Source organism: Ranitomeya variabilis, chromosome 5 (genome assembly GCF_051348905.1).
Source record: "Ranitomeya variabilis isolate aRanVar5 chromosome 5, aRanVar5.hap1, whole genome shotgun sequence".
NCBI classification, from domain to species: domain Eukaryota; kingdom Metazoa; phylum Chordata; class Amphibia; order Anura; family Dendrobatidae; genus Ranitomeya; species Ranitomeya variabilis.
Window position 1 is genome coordinate 284,166,194 of NC_135236.1, and position 23,478 is coordinate 284,189,671.

Here is a 23,478-nt window from a genome sequence, read left to right on the forward strand (position 1 = left end):
ACATGTATGCATATCGCATAACTGCAATCATGCCCCCTCATCTCCTGGTGCCAGTACCGGAGAATCCTTACAGCGCTTGATGTGAGAAGCCACAAGTCTGCAGTCACAACGAGTGACTGCACACTTGTAGTTTTAGATCAGACAACCCCTTAAAGGCCCCCATATACATTAGCTAGCTGTTGGCCAAAGGATTTTTCATAGCTATCTCTTCCAACTTCCCCATACACAGGAATGTGGGGCTCAGTTAAGCGCTACTGTATTCTCTATGAGAGGACCACTGTCAGACTCCTCTGGTAGCAACTAATCTCCGGGGTGAACAAAAGGATGAGCAGATGAAATTCAGCAGACCGGATCAATCTCTCCCCCATCAGTCATCTGTTGGGAAGCCCCCATACACATTAGACAGTTGGCCAATCTCGCCATTATCGGTGGGTTCTGCCGATTATATGGGGCCTTTACACACTTGTTTAGAATCTGTAGGACTTCTGTATGGATTTTTTATTTTAGCCATTTTCTTTAGTTTCAATGTCAAATTTGGAAAAGAAGAAAAGAAAAATGGACATGATGCTCATTTTCATGCAATAAAAAAACAACAACCTAGGTCAATTTAATACACGTAGGTTGGAATAATATTTGGGTGCAAATGTTGGCATGGATTCCACCCCAAAAAATCCAGATGAAAAACTCTATGAGGAGGTAGAAAAAAAATGGTATGCAGACAAAACCCACTCACGTTTCATACCAATGGTGAGCTCATTAACGGCAGTAATTTCTCATGTTCTAAGCGCTTCCTGCCTAAAGAGAATCCCTATCCAGATGGCAACAGGACATGCACCAAATTCTGGAGCCAACAGTAACTGATAGCTGCTGTAATAGTGGGCATTTATCGCCCTTGAGATTTAGTTGTATTTGTTGGTTTCTATTAGTGTTTTCCTTATACTTATCGATTTTGCTTTGCACTAAATATCATTTGAACATAAAGAATCATGTTGCTATCATTTTAACACAAAACTGCAAGAAGCCATTTAGTGTGTCCTATTTGTTATTTGCAGCTACTCACACATCAAATGCACAAAAATGACAATTCATTAAAAGATTTCAGTAATTGCCATTTGCAGGGCTACAAGGCCATGTCTGTATATTTTGGCTGAGTGGGTATTCCATTCTTCCTGTAGAAGGTGTCACTCACAATGCGACAACGTCGAAATTGGGGACAGTTGTCTACAAGATTACCTGGCAAAGAGAGATCACTTTAGTTATTATTGCAGTATGAAATTAATACTTACATATTGGTAATAGTGGAAACAAGTAAAAAGAAGGTATTAAGCATAACAGAATTTTTAGACAATTAAGAATCATTTCCAGCTTGGTTATAAATCAAATGTACTTTAGAGAATAAGTCACATGTTGGGAGTAAATAAAAAAGCAAAGATTAAAAAAAAGGAAAGGATTGTAAAAATGGTATTACTGTTCAACAAACCATACATGTTCGTCAGGGTAGTCACGCAGGCATAACCACTGTGCCCAAATGATGTCTAGTATAAGGCATTCCTGAATTAAAGGAACCGACAGATCCCCTGACTGTCACCAATCGTTACTATAGCAGTGTGACTCAGAATTCTGTATTCTTATATGCTGTTCCATTATTAACACTGCAATATTTGAAGAACAGTATTATCATACAGTGTTATTTGTGGTAATAAATAGAACTAATCCAGAGGGTCATATCTATCCCTGGGCTAGATCGTGCCTTTGATCTTCTAATCACGCTTCTCAGGCAGTTATTGACAGCTTGTCTTGGTAGTCATTATGCAGGCTATCAATCATGTCCCAGAAGAGAATGATTAAAAAATCCAGGAAAGGGCTAATTGGGGAGAAAAGACGCCCCACTGGACGCCCCACTGGACTAGTTCTGACTCATTAGCATATGCGGCGCTGCAGGATAAATCAACTTTCTTTAACCCCTTAACGACCGCCAAAATGCCTTTTAACGGCGGCAGTAAAGGGTACTTTATTCCTCAGTGCTGAGAAAAGTGTATAGCACCCCCGCATCGGAATTTCTCTAAGAACATGATTTGGGTTCGTTTTTACCAACCCCAGTGTTGCGATCTCCGTTATTAACGGAATAACAGTGACCGCAAAAAAAACCAGTCAGATTTCCCATTGAAATTTCTCTCATCTGAGGAGGGAGAAATGGGGTCCCCTGATCTCCCCTGGTGTTATGTTGAGCTGGTGGTTAGGAGCACAAGAAATGACCTGATGAGCAAACTAGCAATACAGGACGAGCTCTGGGAAGTGGGAGCTCTGCTGACCGCAAGCCCTAATCCTATCACAACAACTAGAAATAGCCGTGGAGCGTTCCTGACTCTGCCTAGACGCCTCTTCACAGCCTAAGAGCTAACTACCCCTAAAGATAGCAAATACAGCCTACCTTGCCTCAGAGAAATTCCCCAAAGAAATAGGCAGCCCCCAAATATATTGACTGTGAGTTAAGATGGAAGTCACAAACACAGGAATGAAATAGGTTTCAGCATAGGAGGCCAGACTTAACTAAACAGACTGAAGATAGAAAAGGTATCTCTGCGGTCAGCATAAAAACTAACAAAAAAACCACGCAGAGTGTGCAAAAGAAACCACCGCACCGACTCACGGCGCGGTGGTGCCACTCTGCATCCCAGAGCTTCCAGCTAACAAGATAAAATCATAATAGCAAGCTGGACAAAAACACAGTGGTAACAAATAAGCTAGCAGGGACTTAGCTTTTGCTGAAGTAGACAGGTCATCTGAAAGATCCAAGAGAACTGAACCAGTACTAGAACATTGACAGCTGGCATCCAGTAACGATCTGAGTGGAGTTAAATAGAGCAGCCAGCCAAGACCTGAACGAGATGAGCTGGAGAAGGAATCTCAGAACCAGCAGCTCCACTCACAGCCACCAGAGGGAGTCCATGAACAGAACTCGCCAAAGTACCATTCATAACCACAGGAGGGAGCTCGAGAACAGAATTCACAACACCCTGGTACCTCCGGTGTCCCTGGACCCTCCTCCATCCCCCGGTCCTGTCCCTCGGCCACCGGCATCTTCTTCTGGGAAGAAAATGGCAGGGGCATGCGCAGTGCGCCCGCCGAGATCTGCCAGCCAGCACCCGGCAACAATAGGAAATTTTTCCTATTGGTTCATTTTGATCACTGTGATAGACCCTATCGCATTGATCAAAATAAAAAAATAGTAAATCACATCCCCCTTTTCTATCATAGTGATCAAAATAAAAAAAATAGTAAATAGTAAATCAAACCCCCCTTTATCACCCTCTTAGTTAGGTAAAAATAATAAAATTAAAAAAATCTATTTATTTCCATTGTTACAGTAAGGTTAAGGTTAGTGTTATGGTTGGGCTTATAGTTGGGGTTATAGCTAGGGTTAAGGCTGGGGCTAGGGTTATGGTTGGGGTAATAGTTGGGGTTATAGCTAGGGTCAGGGTTGGGCTAGAGTTAGGGTTGGGACTAAAGTTAAGGTTGGGCTAAAGTTAGAGTTGGGCAAAATTTAAAGTTGGGCTGGGGTTCGGGTTGGGATTACAGTTAGAGTTGAGATTAGGGTTAGGGTTGGGATTAGGGGTGTGTTGGGGTTAGGGTTGGGATTAGGGGTGTGTTGGGGTTAGGATTAGGGTTATGGTTGGGATTAGGGGTGTATTGGGGTTAGGGTTGGAGTTGGAATTGGGGGGGTCCACTGTTTAGGTACATCAGGTGGTCTCTAAACGCGACATGGTACTGCCATTAATTCCAGCCAATTTTGTGTTGAAAAAGTAAAACGGTGCTCCCTCCCTTCTGAGCCCTGGCATGTGCCGAAATAGTGGCTTTCCCCCACATACGGGGTATTGGCCTACTCAGGAGAAATTGCACAACAAATTTTGTGGTCCATTTTTCCTGATACCATTGTGAAAATAAAAAAAATTGGTCCCAAAATAATTTTTCTGTGAAAAAAGTAAAATGTTCATTTTTTTCCTTCCACATTGCTTTAGTTGTTGTGAATCACCTGAAGGCTTAATAAACTTCTTGAATGTGGTTTTTGAGCACCTTGAGGGGTGCAGTTTTTAGAATGGTGTCACCTTTGGGTATTTTCTGTTATATTGACCCCCCAAACTCACTTCAAATGTGAGGTGGTCCCTAAAAAAAATGTTTTTGTAAATTTTTTTGGAAAAATGAGAAAACGCTGGTCTATTTTTAAGCCTTATAACGTCTTAACAAAAAAAAATTATGTTTCCAAAATTTTGCTGATGTAAAGTTGACATGTGGGAAATGTTATTTATTAACTATTTTGTGTGACACTACTCTCTGATTTAAGGGTACAAAAATTAAATTTTGAAAATTGCAGAATTTTTGAAAATTTTGCCAAATTTCCGTTTTTTTCATAAATAAATGCAAGTTTTAGCGAAGAAATGTTACCACTAATGTGAAGTACAATATGTCACGAAATAATCTCATAATCAGTGGGATACGTTGAAGCATTCTAGAGCTATAACTTTATAAAGTGACAGTGGTCAGAATTGTAAAAATTGTCTTGGTCATTAAGTTCCAAATTGGCTCTGTCACTAAGGGGTTAAATAAACACCTTATTAGGATTAAGATATCTGCACCCATGTCATTTTAGTAACTGAGGATAGTTGGGACCCATCATTTTCTCCTTAACTGTTACAAATAACTCTGATAATGACTGTCCCTGAAAGGAATTGTGAAAATCAGAAATAAACCCACCCCATGCCTGCATCCAGACACACATTTCACACTGTAACAGCTAAAGTAGTATTTCATGGTAGTCCATTTGAGCACTGTGAACTGTTATGATCTGGTGGCCTAGGAGCAGCATGAGACGTACTCTGGAGAAGGTGGTACCTGTACTGACCGCAGACCCTGAACTTAACACCGCAACTAGAAGTAGCCGTGGAATGTACCTAACACTCCCTGGACATCTCGACACAGCCGGAGGACTAATTACCCCTAGAGATAGAAAAGGGAAAACTATCTTGCCTCAGAAAAAATCCCCAAAGGATAGACAGCCCCCCACAAATATTGACTGTGAGAGGAGAGGGAAATAACATACGCAGACTGAAATCAGAATTTAGCAAAGGATACCACGTCTAGCTAAATAGAAAGGATAGACAGAGTACTATGCGGTCAGTATTAAAACACTAGAAAATATCCACCACAGAAAATACAAAATCTCCACATCTAACTAAAGACATGGAGGGTATATCTGCATCTCCAGAGATACCAGCTTGGCTGAACAAATCCTTATACAGACCAAGCTGGACAAAACAAAACATGGAAAATAACTTGAACGATCAGGCCCACAGCATGTGGACTGCAAAAAACAAAGCCAGAACTTATCTTTGTTGAAATGAACAGCAAGCAAGAGAGACCAGGCAGGGAAGTGAATCCTCCAGGAAACAATGGACAACTGGCACTAACTAAAGGGTCAAGCAAGACTAAATAGCCCAGTCAGAATTGCAATAAGTGGACACACCTGATGAATGCTGCGATCCAAAGACAGCAGCGCTACCACTTATAACCACCGGAGGGAGCCCAAGAGCAGAATTCACAACAGTGAACTAAGTTGATTTTGTCCTCATTTTTAAAGTAATTTTGTCCAATATACAAAGTTCTGAAATTTTGCAAATCATATTGACACATACTATAGACATTACAGGTCTTATTGGAGTGTAAGAAGAAGCTGGAAGAAACTGGTCAGAAAAGCTGAACACACAGAGAAAGAAACAAGTGCTGATTAATGATGAACTGATTACTTGGGTTTTCCCAAGCATGCTCGGGTGATCTCCGAGTATTTGTGAGTGCTCGGAGATTTAGTTTTTGTTGACGCAGCTGCATGATTTACGGCTGCTAGCCAGCCTGAGTACATGTGGGGGTTGCTAGGGAATCCTCACATGTATTCAGCCTGTCTAGCAGCCACAAATCATGCAGCTGCCTCAACAAAAACAAAATCTCTGAGAACTCACAAATACTCGGAGACCACCCGAGCGTGCTCAGGAAAACCCAAGCAACGAGTACACTCGATCATCACTAGTGCTGATCCTTTCACTGCAATTATCTGTAGTCCAAATGAGTATGTTCTGATTTCAATGTAGGTAAATAAACATGGTTAAAGCCCATGAATTGGAAGCCACTCACACATACATTTTTTATAGGAATGAAGACAAATTCCCTAATAAATTGATTTGCAAAGTTTAATAATTTTCTGTGATGGACAAAATTATTGAAATATACACTGTGTTCCAAATTATTATGCACAAATCGTTTAGGAGTGATAAGGTTAGAATTTGTTTGTTTGTCATTTAAACTCATTGATGGTGATGTGTATCAGGGCTCTTTATATCACTGAAAGCAATTGCAGATACCTGTGCAAATTAGTTTGGCAGGTGTGTCCAAATAAAGGCAAGACTACTTAAGAAGGCTGTTCCACATTATTAAGCAGCCTACATTTTTTGCCAAAATGGGAAAGAAAAAGGATGTGTCGGCTGCTGAGAAGCAACAAATTGTGGAGTATTTAGGTCAAATAACTCTGATAATGACTGTCCCTGAAAGGAATTGTGAAAATCAGAAATAAACCCACCCCATGCCTGCATCCAGACACACATTTCACACTGTAACAGCTAAAGTAGTATTTCATGGTAGTCCATTTGAGCACTGTGAACTGTTATGATCTGGTGGCCTAGGAGCAGCATGAGACGTACTCTGGAGAAGGTGGTACCTGTACTGACCGCAGACCCTGAACTTAACACCGCAACTAGAAGTAGCCGTGGAATGTACCTAACACTCCCTGGACATCTCGACACAGCCGGAGGACTAATTACCCCTAGAGATAGAAAAGGGAAAACTATCTTGCCTCAGAAAAAATCCCCAAAGGATAGACAGCCCCCCACAAATATTGACTGTGAGAGGAGAGGGAAATAACATACGCAGACTGAAATCAGAATTTAGCAAAGGATACCACGTCTAGCTAAATAGAAAGGATAGACAGAGTACTATGCGGTCAGTATTAAAACACTAGAAAATATCCACCACAGAAAATACAAAATCTCCACATCTAACTAAAGACATGGAGGGTATATCTGCATCTCCAGAGATACCAGCTTGGCTGAACAAATCCTTATACAGACCAAGCTGGACAAAACAAAACATGGAAAATAACTTGAACGATCAGGCCCACAGCATGTGGACTGCAAAAAACAAAGCCAGAACTTATCTTTGTTGAAATGAACAGCAAGCAAGAGAGACCAGGCAGGGAAGTGAATCCTCCAGGAAACAATGGACAACTGGCACTAACTAAAGGGTCAAGCAAGACTAAATAGCCCAGTCAGAATTGCAATAAGTGGACACACCTGATGAATGCTGCGATCCAAAGACAGCAGCGCTACCACTTATAACCACCGGAGGGAGCCCAAGAGCAGAATTCACAACAGTGAACTAAGTTGATTTTGTCCTCATTTTTAAAGTAATTTTGTCCAATATACAAAGTTCTGAAATTTTGCAAATCATATTGACACATACTATAGACATTACAGGTCTTATTGGAGTGTAAGAAGAAGCTGGAAGAAACTGGTCAGAAAAGCTGAACACACAGAGAAAGAAACAAGTGCTGATTAATGATGAACTGATTACTTGGGTTTTCCCAAGCATGCTCGGGTGATCTCCGAGTATTTGTGAGTGCTCGGAGATTTAGTTTTTGTTGACGCAGCTGCATGATTTACGGCTGCTAGCCAGCCTGAGTACATGTGGGGGTTGCTAGGGAATCCTCACATGTATTCAGCCTGTCTAGCAGCCACAAATCATGCAGCTGCCTCAACAAAAACAAAATCTCTGAGAACTCACAAATACTCGGAGACCACCCGAGCGTGCTCAGGAAAACCCAAGCAACGAGTACACTCGATCATCACTAGTGCTGATCCTTTCACTGCAATTATCTGTAGTCCAAATGAGTATGTTCTGATTTCAATGTAGGTAAATAAACATGGTTAAAGCCCATGAATTGGAAGCCACTCACACATACATTTTTTATAGGAATGAAGACAAATTCCCTAATAAATTGATTTGCAAAGTTTAATAATTTTCTGTGATGGACAAAATTATTGAAATATACACTGTGTTCCAAATTATTATGCACAAATCGTTTAGGAGTGATAAGGTTAGAATTTGTTTGTTTGTCATTTAAACTCATTGATGGTGATGTGTATCAGGGCTCTTTATATCACTGAAAGCAATTGCAGATACCTGTGCAAATTAGTTTGGCAGGTGTGTCCAAATAAAGGCAAGACTACTTAAGAAGGCTGTTCCACATTATTAAGCAGCCTACATTTTTTGCCAAAATGGGAAAGAAAAAGGATGTGTCGGCTGCTGAGAAGCAACAAATTGTGGAGTATTTAGGTCAAGGCATGACTACAATCAACATTGCCAAGACACTTCATCATGATCATCGCACAATCAAGAAATATGTAGCTGATTCCCAGCACACACGTGTGCGTGCTGATAAGGAAAATTTGAGGACTCTTTCCAACAGGCAATTGCGTAAGGTTAAAAGAGCAGCTGCAAAAATGCCTTGTCATAGCAGCAGACAAGTTTTTGAAGCTGCTGGTGCCTCCAACGTCCCCAGAACAACAAGATGCAGGGTCCTTCAGAGGTGCGTAAGCCATCCTGTCGACCACCTCTATCCACTGCACACAAGCAGAAATGGCTCCAGTGGGCCAAACGATACATGAAGACTGACTTCCAAACTGTTTTGTTCACCGATGAGTGCCGTGCAACTCTCGATGGTCCAGATGAATGGAGTGGAGGATGGCTGGTTGATGGACACCCCATGAAAACACGGCTAAGGCGCCAACAAGGAGGAGGTGGAGTAATGTTTTGGGCTGGAATCATGGGGAGAGAGATTGTCGGCCCCTTTATGATCCCTGAAGGGGTAAAGATGAACTCCATAATCTATGTGGAGTTTCTAAAACAACACTTCCTGCCATGGTTCAAGAGGAAGAACCGTGCTTTCCACAGCAAGATCATTTTCATGCATGATAATGTACCGTCTCATGCTGCAAAAAAACACATCTGCATCTCTGGCTGCTATGGGCATAAAAGAGGACAAACTTATGGTGTGGCCACCATCTTCCCCTGACCTCAACCCCATTGAGAACCTCTGGAGCATCATCAAAAGGAGTGTCTATGATGGCGGGAGGCAGTTCACATCTAAGCAACAGCTCTGGGAGGGTATTCTGTCCACATGCAAAACAACTGAAGAAGAAACCATCCAAAAACTGACAAATTCAATGGACGAAAGAGTTCAGAAGCTTCTTTCGAACAAGGGGTCCTATGCGCAAATGTAACATCACGAAGAATAACGTTTTCACTTGAAAACTGTTTGATTTCATTTTGTAATAAGCTGATAATGCTTATAACTTCACAATTGACCATTTTTTTGTTCAAAATAAAAAAAAAAGGTTGAAAACTCTGCTGTGCATAATAATTTGGAACATGCATTTTGAGTGTTTTTTTTTTTTTTTAAAGATACTGTTTTCATAGGCAGTTTGTTCCAAAACATTGCAATTATACTAGAATAGTAGATGACTGGAAAATAACAATGACTGCAATTCAGATAGGTAATTTAGAGAAAATATGAGGAAATATTATTTGCATAATAATTTGGAACACAGTGTAAAATGAAATTTTAATTACATAAAACTTTTGTACCTGTAACCAATAAAAATGAATATCAAGTTGATCAGCGCTCATTTTGCTCCATTTACGCGGAGCAAACATTGGCACTCTATGAGTTAGAATGATCACGCAATCTTTCGCACACTGTTTCATTATTGCGGGCAGCACATTCCTAGTTACATGAAGGAAAGTGCTTCTGACAAGTGATTGCATCTTTTAACCTCTTATCGATATCGGCCGTAATAGTATGCAGATGTCAGACTCCCCGTTTGGTGCAGGCTCCAGCACTGAGCCCGCACCTTTCCAGGAAGATATCAGTTGATATACACAGCTGACATGTCCCCGCAACAGCTGTGGGTGGATTCGCGATCCACCCGCAGATGTTAACTAGTTAAATGCCGCTGTCAATTTCTGACAGCGGCATTTAACTTGCGCTTACCGGATGGGCGTCATAAATCCCGCCCAATGGTGACCCAGTCACATGATTACGGGTCACTAATGGGTCGGCATGACAACCAGAGGTCTGAAGCAGACCTCTATGGTTGTCATTGCCAGATTACTATGAGCGCCACCCTGTGGTCAGCGATCATAGCAACTGAGCATTTCAGAATCGCCCAATTTATCAATATAAAAAAATAAACTGATCGCTAAACGGTGTAACAAGAAATAGAATTCAAAATGTCAATATTATGGTTTTTTGGTCACTGTTACATTGCAATAAAATGCAATAACGGGTGACCAAAAGATCGTATCTGCACCAAAATGATATCAATAAACATGTGAGCTCGGTGCGAAAAAAAATCTCTTACTGAGCCCCAGATCGCGAAAAATAGAGACGCTACAGGTCTCAGAAAATGGTGCCATTTATTTTATTTTTTTTAACCAAATTTTGGGTTTTTTTTTTCACCACTTAAATAAAAAATAACCTAGACATGTTTGGTATCTATGAACTGTCAATGACCTGGAGAATCATAATGAGGGGTCAGTTTTAGCATTTAGTGAACATGGTAAAAAAAAAAACTGTGGAATTGCTTTTTTTTTTTTTTTTTTTTTAATTTCACGGCACTTTTTTTCCGGTTTTCCAGTACACGATATGTTAAAACCAATGGTGTCTTTCACAAGTACAATTTGTCCCGCAAAAAACAAGTCCTCACGTGGCCATATTGACCACAAAATAAAAAAGTTATGGCTCTGGGAAGAAGGGGAGCAAAAATTGAAACCACAAAAACGGAAATACCTCTGGTCGTGAAGGGGTTAATGCATCGACAATTGTATTACAATGAGAGACTTGGTATTTTGTCAGACCCATATACACTGAACAATAGTAAAAATAAATGGTAATATGAACATTCTTCCACCCTTGTTATTGGCCTCGTTAACAGGGCCTGAAGTCAATTAAAATTCATAATCCGTATTGTTAAAAAATTGTGCAATGAATGCAATAACTTTCTTGTAGGGGGGGGAGGGGATTTACAATGTAAGAAAGTCTGAGGCTCGTAGCTTCATCTGTGTGTTGTATTGTATCGCATGGACCACAAACTAGCACAATATGAAGATACTTTGTGCCTGTAGTTAAGTGACTAACATTTGACTTACCTACATGCCACCCATAGACCCAACTTGTAGCTAAAGGGTAGTAGTATTTCTCCTCCGGTCCAAGGCTATTCCTTATTTTTAGGTAGTGGTACCTCCCTTTTCCCTCCTTGGATGTGCCATGGTAGAGCAGACTTCGAGTTTCACCACTGACGGGCTTCATCTGGTATTCTGTTGGGCTAGTTTCCATTTGATCACTCTGTCTGTTTGATGGCTCCTGATCTTGTTTTTTCTTTTCCATCTTTGCCTGAAGACTTGGATGACTAATAGTTGGCAGCTTTAAATGATCTTTCACTTTGGCTTTCATCTTAGATGTTTCATGGGACACAGCCTGCAAGTTCTGTCTGTATTTCCGCCACCAGTTCATGCGGGTCTGTATCTCTTTCAGGTTAGACTCTTTTATAAATTCTTGTTTCTGAGTGGTTAAATTTAATTCCCGAGCCATTATTGTTGATTGTAACCAGTTATCTCACACCTGGAAATACTTGTTAAGTGAAGCAAGAGACTAAATTAACTGAACTGCATGGTTGTCGGATGGAAGAAGTAGCCTGGAATATCAAAAACAATGAATGAAAATGAAATAAATATTATTACTGTGACTTCATACCGAGCTTTATACCTGTGCAGGTTACTCCAAGCTTCTGTGTTGTATCAGAAGTCACTAATTTGATCCGTCACTTAGTAATAAGGTTTTCATTGCAAGAAATCCACCTACTGGATATGGGAGGTGTATATGTGCATTAGCCAGTGCATGAATGTGCCGATTACATCCCTTTCAAATGTGTGTTCACTGGGCACCTTGGTAATGCCTCTTCTTCTGTCACAGCTGGCTGGTCTGGTAACCACTAACTTGCAGGCTGTGCAAGAGTCATTACTATTGTTGACATCAGGTTGCCATGGAGATAAGAACTAAATGCAGAATGCCCACTTAGCACATTATGCCATCATCATAATTATTTTTGTACACATTGGGGCATATTTAACATCATCATTGTGCCCATTTTATTTTTATATATATTATTTTTGCACTTAAAAGAATGGAGGTCGGGATGAACCCAAATAAAATTCACAAAGTTATGTATATTTCATTAATGATCATAAGTAAAAGACAAGTGATATCTTTCACCGATACTTGACACTCTTTCGAAATTCATTTCTGAAATTTCAGAAATCTATTTCTATGCAAGACAGATTATATGCCAGTTGTGAGATGTGATCTGATAAGCAGATGCCAATGAGAAAAGTCTTGTAGGAGTGTTGGGGATATATGATCCAATAAATACATGGTACGAAAACTCCAGTTACGTGTGGCTGCCTCTGATTCATAAGGCTCCTTTGTTAGCAGCCATGGGAATAAAATAGATTCTGCACGCTTCACTTCTAGGTTTGGATATCTGTGACTGGTTGCCAGGAAGAACAACCTATAAAAGGACAGGTCTGGACATGAGATATCAAGGAGTCTGCTGCACATCAGTGCTTATTGTTCTTGTCACAGCTCCCTTTTGCCAATAGTTGGCTGTCCACTACTTTATCATGCAGTACCCATCCTTAAGATAAGTCATCAATGTCTGATTGGTCAGGGTCCAACACTCGGCACCCCCAATGATCATCTGTTCTCAAATGCTGAATTGTGGAGCTGCTCAGTCTTCTGATAGTGGCCGCGGCACATCTGCCTTCTATTGATTTGAAAATTACATGGATGTGCAATACCCAGCTGCTGACCCCGACTGATTAGACATTGATGATATTGATGAATAGGTCATTAATGATAAAGTAGCCGACAACCTCTTGAAAGTATTAGTTCTAGTGATGAGCGAGTGTACTCGTTGCTCGGGTGGTCTCCGAGTACGTATTTATCAGAGATTAAGTTTTCATCGCATCAGCAGCATGATTTACAGCTACTAGCCTGCTTGATTACATGTGGGGATTACCTAGCAACCAGGCAACCCCCACATGTACTCAGCTTGGCTAATAGCTGTAAATTATTCAGCTGCCGTGATGAAAACTAAATCTCCGAACACTAACAAATACTCAGAGGTCACCCAAGCGTGCTCGGGAAAACCTGAGCAATAAATACACTTGCTCATCACTAATTAGTTCTATTTCTGTGTTTTATGGCCAAACGGGAATAATTGCATTTAGGCTCCAGCCACCAGGTTCCAAAAACAGCAGAGGGCAGTCAACCCTCCAACAAATTAAGGGAAGTTAGGACTCATGCAGACGTCTGTGGATCTTGATCCGATCTCGGACCACAATGTATGGACTGGCCGAGGGGCTCACTGTTGTGAATTCTGCTCTTGGGCTCCCTCCGGTGGTTGTTGGTGGTAGTGCAGTTGTCTTGGGGTTGTAATCTAGGGCAGGTGTTTCTGCTGATTGCAGTTCTACTAGGTATTTAGGTGTGCAGGATCCATGAGTCCTTGCCAGTTGTCCATTGTTCTTGGAGGGATTGCATCTCTCTCTGGTTCCTCATGCCCTGCTGCCAATTCAGCTAAGATAAGTGTCTGTTTTTTTGTCTCTGTGCACACATGCAGTGTGCTTTGCAATTCAGTGCAATTCATTGTGTTTTTGTCCAGCTTAGACTTTGTTTGGATTTTTCAGTCATGCTGGATTCTCAGGAGATGCAGATACACTTTCTATGTCTTTAGTTAGATGTAGAATATTTTTATTATCTGCTGTGGATATTTTTAGGATTTTAATACTGACCGCTTAGAATTCTGTCCTATCCTTTCTATTTAGCTAGAAGTGCCTCTTTTGCTAAATCCTGTTTTTCTGCCTGCGTGTGTCTTTCCTCTTATACTCAGTCAATATTTGTGGGGGGCTGCCTATCCTTTGGGGTTCTGCTCTGAGGCAAGATAGAGTTCCCATTTCCATCTATAGGGGTATTTAGTCCGTCGGCTGTGTCGAGGTGTCTAGGACGTGTTAGGTACATCCCACGGCTACTTCTAGTTGCGGTGTTAGTTTAGTTTTTGCGGTCAGTACAGGTACCACCTACTCCTGAGAAAGTCTCTCATGCGGCTCCAAGGTCACCGGATCATAACAGTACAACTGGACGACAATGAGTTAAATGCATCTCAGAGGAAGGGAAGAAAGAGCCTTTTTTTTTCTGTAGCCTTTGTCTTTTCTTCCCTCTTTTCCTCTGGGTGACTGAGGAGTCTTGTGCTAGCATGGATGTTCAGGGATTAGTTTCTCATGTAGACCAGCTTGCTGCTAGGGTATAGGGTATTTCTGATTATATTGTTCAGACTCCGCTTTTGGAGCCTAGGATTCCTACTCCTGATTTGTTTTTTGGGGACAGGTCCAAATTTTTGAGTTTTAAAAACAACTGTAAACTGTTTTTTGCTCTGAAGCCTCGTTCCTCTGGTGATCCCATTCAGCAGGTTAAAATTGTCATCTCCATGCTGCGTGGCGACCCTCAGGATTGGACATTTTCCCTGGAATCTGGGAATCCGGCCTTGCTTAATGTAGATGCCTTTTTTCAGGCTCTAGGATTATTATATGATGAACCAAATTCTGTGGATCAAGCGGAGAAGACCTTGTTGGCCCTGACCCAGGGTCAAGAAGCGGCAGAATTGTATTGTCAGAAATTTAGAAAATGGTCTGTGCTGACTAAATGGAATGAGGATGCTTTGGCGGCAATTTTCAGAAAGGGTCTTTCTGAATCTGTTAAAGATGTTATGGTGGGGTTTCCCACGCCTGTTGGTCTGAGTGATTCTATGTCTCTGGCCATTCAGATTGATCGGCGCTTGCGGGAGCGCAGAATTGTGCGCGCTGTGGCGTTCTCCTCAGAGCAGATGCCTGAGCCTATGCAGTGTGATAGGATTCTGTCTAGAACGGAACAACAAGTATTCAGACGTCAGAATAGGTTGTGTTTTTATTGTGGCGATGCTTCTCATGTCATTTCAGTCTGCCCAAAGCGTACAAAGAGAATCGCTAGTTCAGTTACCATCGGAACTGTACAACCTAAATTTCTGTTATCTGTGACCTTGATCTGCTCATTGTCGTCATTTTCTGTCATGGCGTTTGTGGATTCGGGCGCCGCTTTGAACTTAATGGACTTTGAATTTGCCAGGCGCTGTGGTTTCCCCTTGCAGTCTTTGCAGAACCCTATTCCTTTAAGGGGCATTGATGCTACACCTTTGGCTAAAAATAAACCCCAGTTTTGGACACAGGTGACCATGTGCATGGCGCCAGCCCATCAGGAAGATTGTCGTTTTCTGGTGTTGCATAATTTGCATGATGCTATTGTGCTGGGTTTTCCACGGTTGCAGACGTTCCTGTGATGTCAATCTCCTCTTCCTCCTCTTCTGAAGTTCCAGAGTTTTTGTCTGATTTTCAGGATGTATTCGATGAGCCCAAGTCCAGTTCCCTTCCACCGCATAGGGACTGTGATTGTGCTATTGACTTGATTCCAGGCTGTAAGTTTCCTAAGGGCCGACTTTTCAACCTGTCTGTGCCTGAACATACCGCCATGTGGAGTTATGTTAAGGAGTCTTTGGAGAAAGGGCATATTCGGCCATCTTCTTCACCGTTGGGAGCGGGATTTTTTTTTGTTGCTAAGAAGGATGGCTCCTTGAGACCCTGTATTGATTATCGCCTCTTGAATAAGATCATGGTCAAGTTTCAATACCCCTTACCTTTGCTTTCCGATTTGTTTGCCAGGATTAAGGGGGCTAGTTGGTTTACTAAAATTGACCTTCGGGGGGCATATAATCTTGTTCGGATTAAGCAGGGTGACGAATGCAAAACTGCGTTTAATACGCCCGAAGGCCATTTTTAATACCTTGTGATGCCATTCGGGCTCTCTAATGCTCCATCTGTTTTTCAGTCCTTCATGCATGATATCTTCCGGAATTATCTTGATAAATTCATGATTGTATATTTGGATGACATCTTAATTTTTTCCGATGATTGGGGGTCTCATGTGAAACAGGTCAGGATGGTATTTCAGATCCTTCGTGATAATGCTTTGTTTGTGAAGGGGTCTAAGTGTCTCTTTGGAGTGCAGAAGGTTTCTTTTTTGGGCTTCATTTTTTCTCCCTCATCTATAGAGATGGATCCGGTTAAGGTTCAGGCCATTCATGATTGGATTCAGCCCACATCTGTGAAGAGCCTTCAGAAATTTTTGGGCTTTGCTAATTTTTATCGCCGTTTCATTGCTAACTTCTCCAGTGTGGTTAAACCCCTGACCGATTTGACAAAGAAAGGCGCTGATGTAACTAATTGGTCCTCTGTGGCTGTCTCTGCCTTTCAGGAGCTTAAACGCCGATTTACTTCTGCCCCGGTGTTGCGTCAGCCAGATGTTTCTCTTCCGTTTCAGGTTGAGGTTGACGCTTCTGAAATTGGGGCAGGGGCTGTTTTGTCTCAGAGGAATTCTGATGGTTCCTTGATGAAACCGTGTGCCTTCTTTTCCCGTAAGTTTTCGCCTGCTGAACGTAATTATGATGTCGGCAATCGGGAGTTGTTGGCTATGAAGTGGGCGTTTGAGGAATGGCGACATTGGCTTGAGGGAGCCAAGCACCGTATTGTGGTCTTGACCGATCATAAAAATCTGATTTACCTCGAATCTGCCAAACGGCTGAATCCTAGACAGGCTCGATGGTCCCTGTTTTTCTCCCGTTTTGATTTCGTGGTCTCGTATCTTCCGGGTTCTAAGAATATTAAGGCTGATGCCCTCTCTAGGAGTTTTTTACATAGTAACATAGTAACATAGTTAGTAAGGCCGAAAAAAGACATTTGTCCATCCAGTTCAGCCTATATTCCATCATAATAAATCCCCAGATCTACGTCCTTCTACAGAACCTAATAATTGTATGATACAATATTGTTCTGCTCCAGGAAGACATCCAGGCCTCTCTTGAACCCCTCGACTGAGTTCGCCATCACCACCTCCTCAGGCAAGCAATTCCAGATTCTCACTGCCCTAACAGTAAAGAATCCTCTTCTATGTTGGTGGAAAAACCTTCTCTCCTCCAGACGCAAAGAATGCCCCCTTGTGCCCGTCACCTTCCTTGGTATAAATAGATCCTCAGCGAGATATTTGTATTGTCCCCTTATATACTTATACATGGTTATTAGATCGCCCCTCAGTCGTCTTTTTTCTAGACTAAATAATCCTAATTTTGCTAATCTATCTGGGTATTGTAGTTCTCCCATCCCCTTTATTAACTTTGTTGCCCTCCTTTGTACTCTCTCTAGTTCCATTATATCCATCCTGAACACCGGTGCCCAAAACTGGACACAGTACTCCATGTGCGGTCTAACTAGGGATTTGTACAGAGGCAGTATAATGCTCTCATCATGTGTATCCAGACCTCTTTTAATGCACCCCATGATCCTGTTTGCCTTGGCAGCTGCTGCCTGGCACTGGCTGCTCCAGGTAAGTTTATCATTAACTAGGATCCCCAAGTCCTTCTCCCTGTCAGATTTACCCAGTGGTTTCCCGTTCAGTGTGTAATGGTGATATTGATTCCTTCTTCCCATGTGTATAACCTTACATTTATCATTGTTAAACCTCATCTGCCACCTTTCAGCCCAAGTTTCCAACTTATCCAGATCCATCTGTAGCAGAATACTATCTTCTCTTGTATTAACTGCTTTACATAGTTTTGTATCATCTGCAAATATCAATATTTTACTGTGTAAACCTTCTACCAGATCATTAATGAATATGTTGAAGAGAACAGGTCCCAATACCGACCCCTGCGGTACCCCACTGGTCACAGCAACCCAGTTAGAGACTATACCATTTATAACCACCCTCTGCTTTCTATCACTAAGCCAGTTACTAACCCATTTACACACATTTTCCCCCAGACCAAGCATTTTCATTTTGTGTACCAACCTCTTGTGCAGCACGGTATCAAACGCTTTGGAAAAATCGAGATATACCACGTCCAATGACTCACCGTGGTCCAACCTATAGCTTACCTCTTCATAAAAACTGATTAGATTGGTTTGACAGGAGCGATTTCTCATAAACCCATGCTGATATGGAGTTAAACAGTTATTCTCATTGAGATAATCCAGAATAACATCCTTCAGAAACCCTTCAAATATTTTACCAACAGTAGAGGTTAACAATTCAGCTTAAGGAACTAGAATTATCTATTCTGCCATTAACTGACCCATAGGCAACAATATATACTACAGCATGGTCAACCTCAATAAATACTAAAACATAACATTTAATAAGCTTTTAAAATACATAAACAGCATAAAGAAATCTAAGTGCTCAAAATAACCAGTGCTCAAGTAAAAAAGGGTTTTTGGTTCAATCTCACCCATATGAGTATTTCCTTCTCATTTCTTTCCAGAGAGCACTTTCCCGATTGAGGGGCACCGACCACACCAGTCGGTTTTCAAGTTGCACGTGCTATTGCAGGCAACTGTTTGAGCCTATTCTAAATTTCCCCTGATGAATTCCCCGTAACGGGGAAGGAAACGCGTTGGGAGTATACATGCTATAGGGAGGCTACATTTGTCATGGGTATCCTTTTGAGCAGGATGACATTCGGGTACTGCCCTTGTTAGGGCGGGAGATATACAGGGGCACGACAAGGAGATTTAGACCCTAAGATCCCCCCCCCATAACTATATATTTATATCTTCTTCATCCTGCTGGTGCGGTTTATTTCTAAAAGAATAAGCCAAAAAAAAGAAATGAGAAGGAAATACTCATATGGGTGAGATTGAACCAAAAACCCTTTTTTACTTGAGCACTGGTTATTTTGAGCACTTAGATTTCTTTATGCTGTTTATGTATTTTAAAAGCTTATTAAATGTTATGTTTTAGTATTTATTGAGGTTGACCATGCTGTAGTACAACAGTAGAGGTTAGACTTTCTGGCCTATAATTTCCAGGTTCACTTTTAGAGCCCTTTTTGAATATTGGCACCACATTTGCTATGCGCCAGTCCTGCGGAACAGACCCCGTCGCTATAGAGTCCCTAAAAATAAGAAATAATGGTTTATCTATTACATTACTTAGTTCTCTTAGTACTCGTGGGTGTATGCCATCCGGACCCGGAGATTTATCTATTTTAATCTTATTTAGCCGGTTTCGCACCTCTTCTTGGGTTAGATTGGTGACCCTTAATATAGGGTTTTCATTGTTTCTTGGGATTTCACCTAGCATTTCATTTTCCATCGTGAATACCGTGGAGAAGAAGGTGTTTAATATGTTAGCCTTTTCCTCGTCATCTACAACCATTCTTTCCTCACTATTTTTTAAGGGGCCTACATTTTCAGTTTTTATTCTTTTACTATTGATATAGTTGAAGAACAGTTTGGGATTAGTTTTACTCTCCTTAGCAATGTGCTTCTCTGTTTCCTTTTTGGCAGCTTTAATTAGTTTTTTAGATAAAGTATTTTTCTCCCTATAGTTTTTTAGAGCTTCAATGGTGCCATCCTGCTTTAGTAGTGCAAATGCTTTCTTTTTACTGTTAATTGCCTGTCTTACTTCTTTGTTTAGCCACATTGGGTTTTTCCTATTTCTATTCCTTTTATTCCCACAAGGTATAAACCGCTTACAGTGCCTATTTAGGATGTTCTTAAACATTTTCCATTTATTATCTGTATTATAATTTCTGAGGATATTGTCCCAGTCTACCAGATTAAGGGCATCTCTAAGCTGGTCAAACTTTGCCTTCCTAAAGTTCAGTGTTTTTGTGACTCCCTGACAAGTCCCCCTAGTGAAAGACAGGTGAAACTGTACAATATTGTGGTCGCTATTTCCTAGATGCCCGACCACCTGCAGATTTGTTATTCTGTCAGGTCTATTAGATAGAATTAGGTCTAAAAGTGCTGCTCCTCTGGTTGGATTCTGCACCAATTGTGAAAGATAATTTTTCTTGGTTATTAGCAGAAACCTGTTGCCTTTATGGGTTTCACAGGTTTCTGTTTCCCAGTTAATATCCGGGTAGTTAAAGTCCCCCATAACCAGGACCTCATTATAGGTTGCAGCTTCAGCTATCTGCTTTAGAAGTAGACTTTCCATGATTTCTGTTATATTTGGGGGTTTGTAACAGACCCCAATGAGAATTTTGTTACCATTTTTCCCTCCATGAATTTCGACCCATATGGACTCGACATCCTCATTCCCTTCGCTAATATCCTCCCTTAAAGTGGACTTTAGACAAGACTTTACATAGAGACAAACCCCTCCTCCTCTCCGATTTTTACGATCCTTTCTAAACAGACTGTAACCCTGTAAGTTAACTGCCCAGTCATAGCTTTCATCTAACCATGTCTCGGTTATTCCCACTATGTCAAAGTTACCTGTAGATATTTCTGCTTCTAGTTCTTCCATCTTGTTTGTCAGGCTTCTGGCGTTTGCGAGCATGCAGTTTAGAGGATTTTGTTTTGTTCCAATCTCCTCGCTGTGGATTGTTTTAGAAATGTTCTTACCTCCCTTCTGAGTATGTTTTCCTGGGTCTTCTTTGTTCGAGTCTAATGTTTTTCTTCCCGTCCCCTCTTCTTCTAGTTTAACGCCCTCCTGATGAGTGTAGCGAGTCTTCTGGCGAATGTGTGTTTCCCAGGTTTGTTGAGGTGTAGTCCGTCTCTGGCGAGGAGTCCATCGTACAAGTAATTCACACCGTGGTCCAGGAATCCGAATCCTTGTTGTCTGCACCATCGTCTTAGCCAGTTGTTCGCATCAAGGATCCTGTTCCATCTCCTGGTGCCATGCCCATCTACTGGAAGGATAGAAGAAAAAATTACCTGTGCATCCAGTTCCTTTACTTTCTTCCCCAACTCTTCAAAGTCCTTGCAGATTGTCGGTAGGTCCTTCCTTGCCGTGTCATTGGTGCCAACATGTATCAGAAGAAATGGGTGGACGTCATTGGAGCTGAAGAGCTTTGGTATCCTATCGGTCACATCCTTGATCATCGCACCTGGAAGGCAGCATACTTCTCTTGCGGTTATGTCCGGTCTGCAGATGGCTGCTTCTGTGCCTCTCAGTAGTGAGTCTCCCACCACCACCACTCTTCGTTGCTTCTTGGCTGTACTTTTTGCTGTCACTTGTTGCTGTGTACCCTTTTCTTTTTTGCTTGCTGGTAGTGCTTCATCCTTAGGTGTGCCATCTTCATCGTCTACAAAGATTTGATATCGGTTTTTGCCTGATTCTCCTGAGGTACTTGAGCCGGTCGGCATTCTGAAGGAAGGGGTGGTCCTTTCTGCCATTTCCCCTGATTTGCGACGGGTTCTGCAGGAATTTCAGGCTGACAAACCTGACCGCTGTCCAGTGGGGAAACTGTTTGTTCCTGATAGATCGACTAGTAGAGTGATTTCTGAGGTTCATTGTTCTGTGTTGGCTGGCCATCCTGGTATTTTTGGTACCAGAGATTTGGTTGGTAGGTCCTTTTGGTGGCCTTCTTTGTCGCGTGATGTGCGGTCTTTTGTGCAGTCCTGTGGGACTTGTGCGCGGGCCAAGCCTTGTTGTTCCCGTGCTAGTGGGTTGCTTTTGCTTTTGCCGGTCCCTGAGAGGCCCTGGAGGCATATTTCTATGGATTTTATTTCAGATCTTCCGGTTTCCCAGAGGATGTCGGTTATCTGGGTGGTTTGTGACCGGTTTTCTAAGATGGTTCATTTGGTGCCTTTGCCTAAATTGCCTTCCTCTTCTGATTTGGTTCCTTTGTTTTTTTCAGCATGTGGTTCGTTTGCATGGTATTCCGGAGAATATTGTGTCCGACAAAAGGTTCCCAGTTTGTTTCTAGGTTTTGGCGGGCCTTTTGTGCTAGGCTGGGCATTGATTTGTCTTTTTCTTCCGCATTTCATCCTCAGACAAATGGCCAGACCGAGCAAACTAATCAGATTTTGAAACCTTATTTGAGATGCTTTGTGTCTGCTGATCAGGATGATTGGGTGGCCTTTTTGCCATTGGCCGAGTATGCCCTTAATAATCGGGCTAGTTCGGTTACTTTGGTTTCACCCTTCTTTTGTAATTTTGGTTTTCATCCTCGTTTTTCTTCGGGGCAAGTTGAACCTTCTGATTGTCCTGGTGTGGATTCTGTGGTTGACAGGTTGCAGCAGATTTGGGCTCATGTGGTGGACAATTTGGTGTTGTCTCAGGAGGAGGCTCAGCGTTTTGCTAACCGTCGTCGGTGTGTTGGTTCCCGGCTTCCGGTTGGGGATTTGGTCTGGTTGTCTTCCCGTCATGTTCCTATGAAGGTTTCTTCCCCTAAGTTTAAGCCTCGGTTTATTGGTCCTTATAGGATTTCTGAGATTATCAATCCGGTGTCTTTTCGTTTGGCCCTTCCGGCCTTTTTTGCCATCCATAATGTTTTCCATAGATCTTTATTGCGGAAATATGTGGTGCCCGTTGTTCCCTCTGTTGATCCTCCTGCTCCTGTGTTGGTGGATGGGGAGTAGGAGTATGTGGTTGAGAAGATATTGGATTCTCGCTTTTCGAGGCGGAAGCTTCAGTACCTTGTCAAATGGAAGGGTTATGGCCAGGAGGATAATTCTTGGGTTTTTGCCTCTGATGTCCATGCTGCTGATTTGGTCCGTGCCTTTCATCTGGCTCGTCCTGATAGGCCTGGGGGCTCTGGTGAGGGTTCGTGACCCCTCTTCAAGGGGGGGTACTGTTGTGAATTCTGCTCTTGGGCTCCCTCCGGTGGTTGTTGGTGGTAGTGCAGTTGTCTTGGGGTTGTAATCTAGGGCAGGTGTTTCTGCTGATTGCAGTTCTACTAGGTATTTAGGTGTGAGGGATCCATGAGTCCTTGCCAGTTGTCCATTGTTCTTGGAGGGATTGCATCTCTCTGGTTCCTCATGCCCTGCTGCCAATTCAGCTAAGATAAGTGTCTGTTTTTTGTCTCTGTGCACACATGCAGTGTGCTTTGCAATTCAGTGCAATTCATTGTGTTTTTGTCCAGCTTAGACTTTGTTTGGATTTTTCAGTCATGCTGGATTCTCAGGAGATGCAGATACACTTTCTATGTCTTTAGTTAGATGTAGAATATTTCTATTATCTGCTGTGGATATTTTTAGGATTTTAATACTGACCGCTTAGAATTCTGTCCTATCCTTTCTATTTAGCTAGAAGTGCCTCTTTTGCTAAATCCTGTTTTTCTGCCTGCGTGTGTCTTTCCTCTTATACTCACAGTCAATATTTGTGGGGGGCTGCCTATCCTTTGGGGTTCTGCTCTGAGGCAAGATAGAGTTCCCATTTCCATC

General features: G+C 42.0%; 1 protein-coding gene across 2 annotated transcripts; it reads right to left on the bottom strand.

Moving 5' to 3' along the window:
- Nucleotides 1–1,007: 1,007 nt before the first annotated feature.
- Nucleotides 1,008–12,187, bottom strand: SPMIP1 (sperm microtubule inner protein 1). 2 transcript variants are annotated; one of them, XM_077261013.1, is made up of 3 exons: nucleotides 11,927–12,187; nucleotides 11,311–11,855; nucleotides 1,008–1,233 (listed from the first exon to the last, which is right to left on the bottom strand). In XM_077261013.1, the coding sequence occupies exons 2-3, from the start codon at nucleotides 11,750–11,752 to the stop codon at nucleotides 1,121–1,123; spliced, it is 555 nt and encodes a 184-aa protein (XP_077117128.1). In that variant the 5' UTR covers nucleotides 11,753–11,855; nucleotides 11,927–12,187; the 3' UTR covers nucleotides 1,008–1,120. The 2 variants fall into 2 exon arrangements, with proteins under 2 accessions (XP_077117128.1, XP_077117129.1); XM_077261014.1 differs by having other exon boundaries at nucleotides 12,023–12,186.
- Between the last annotated feature and the right edge of the window lie 11,291 nt (nucleotides 12,188–23,478).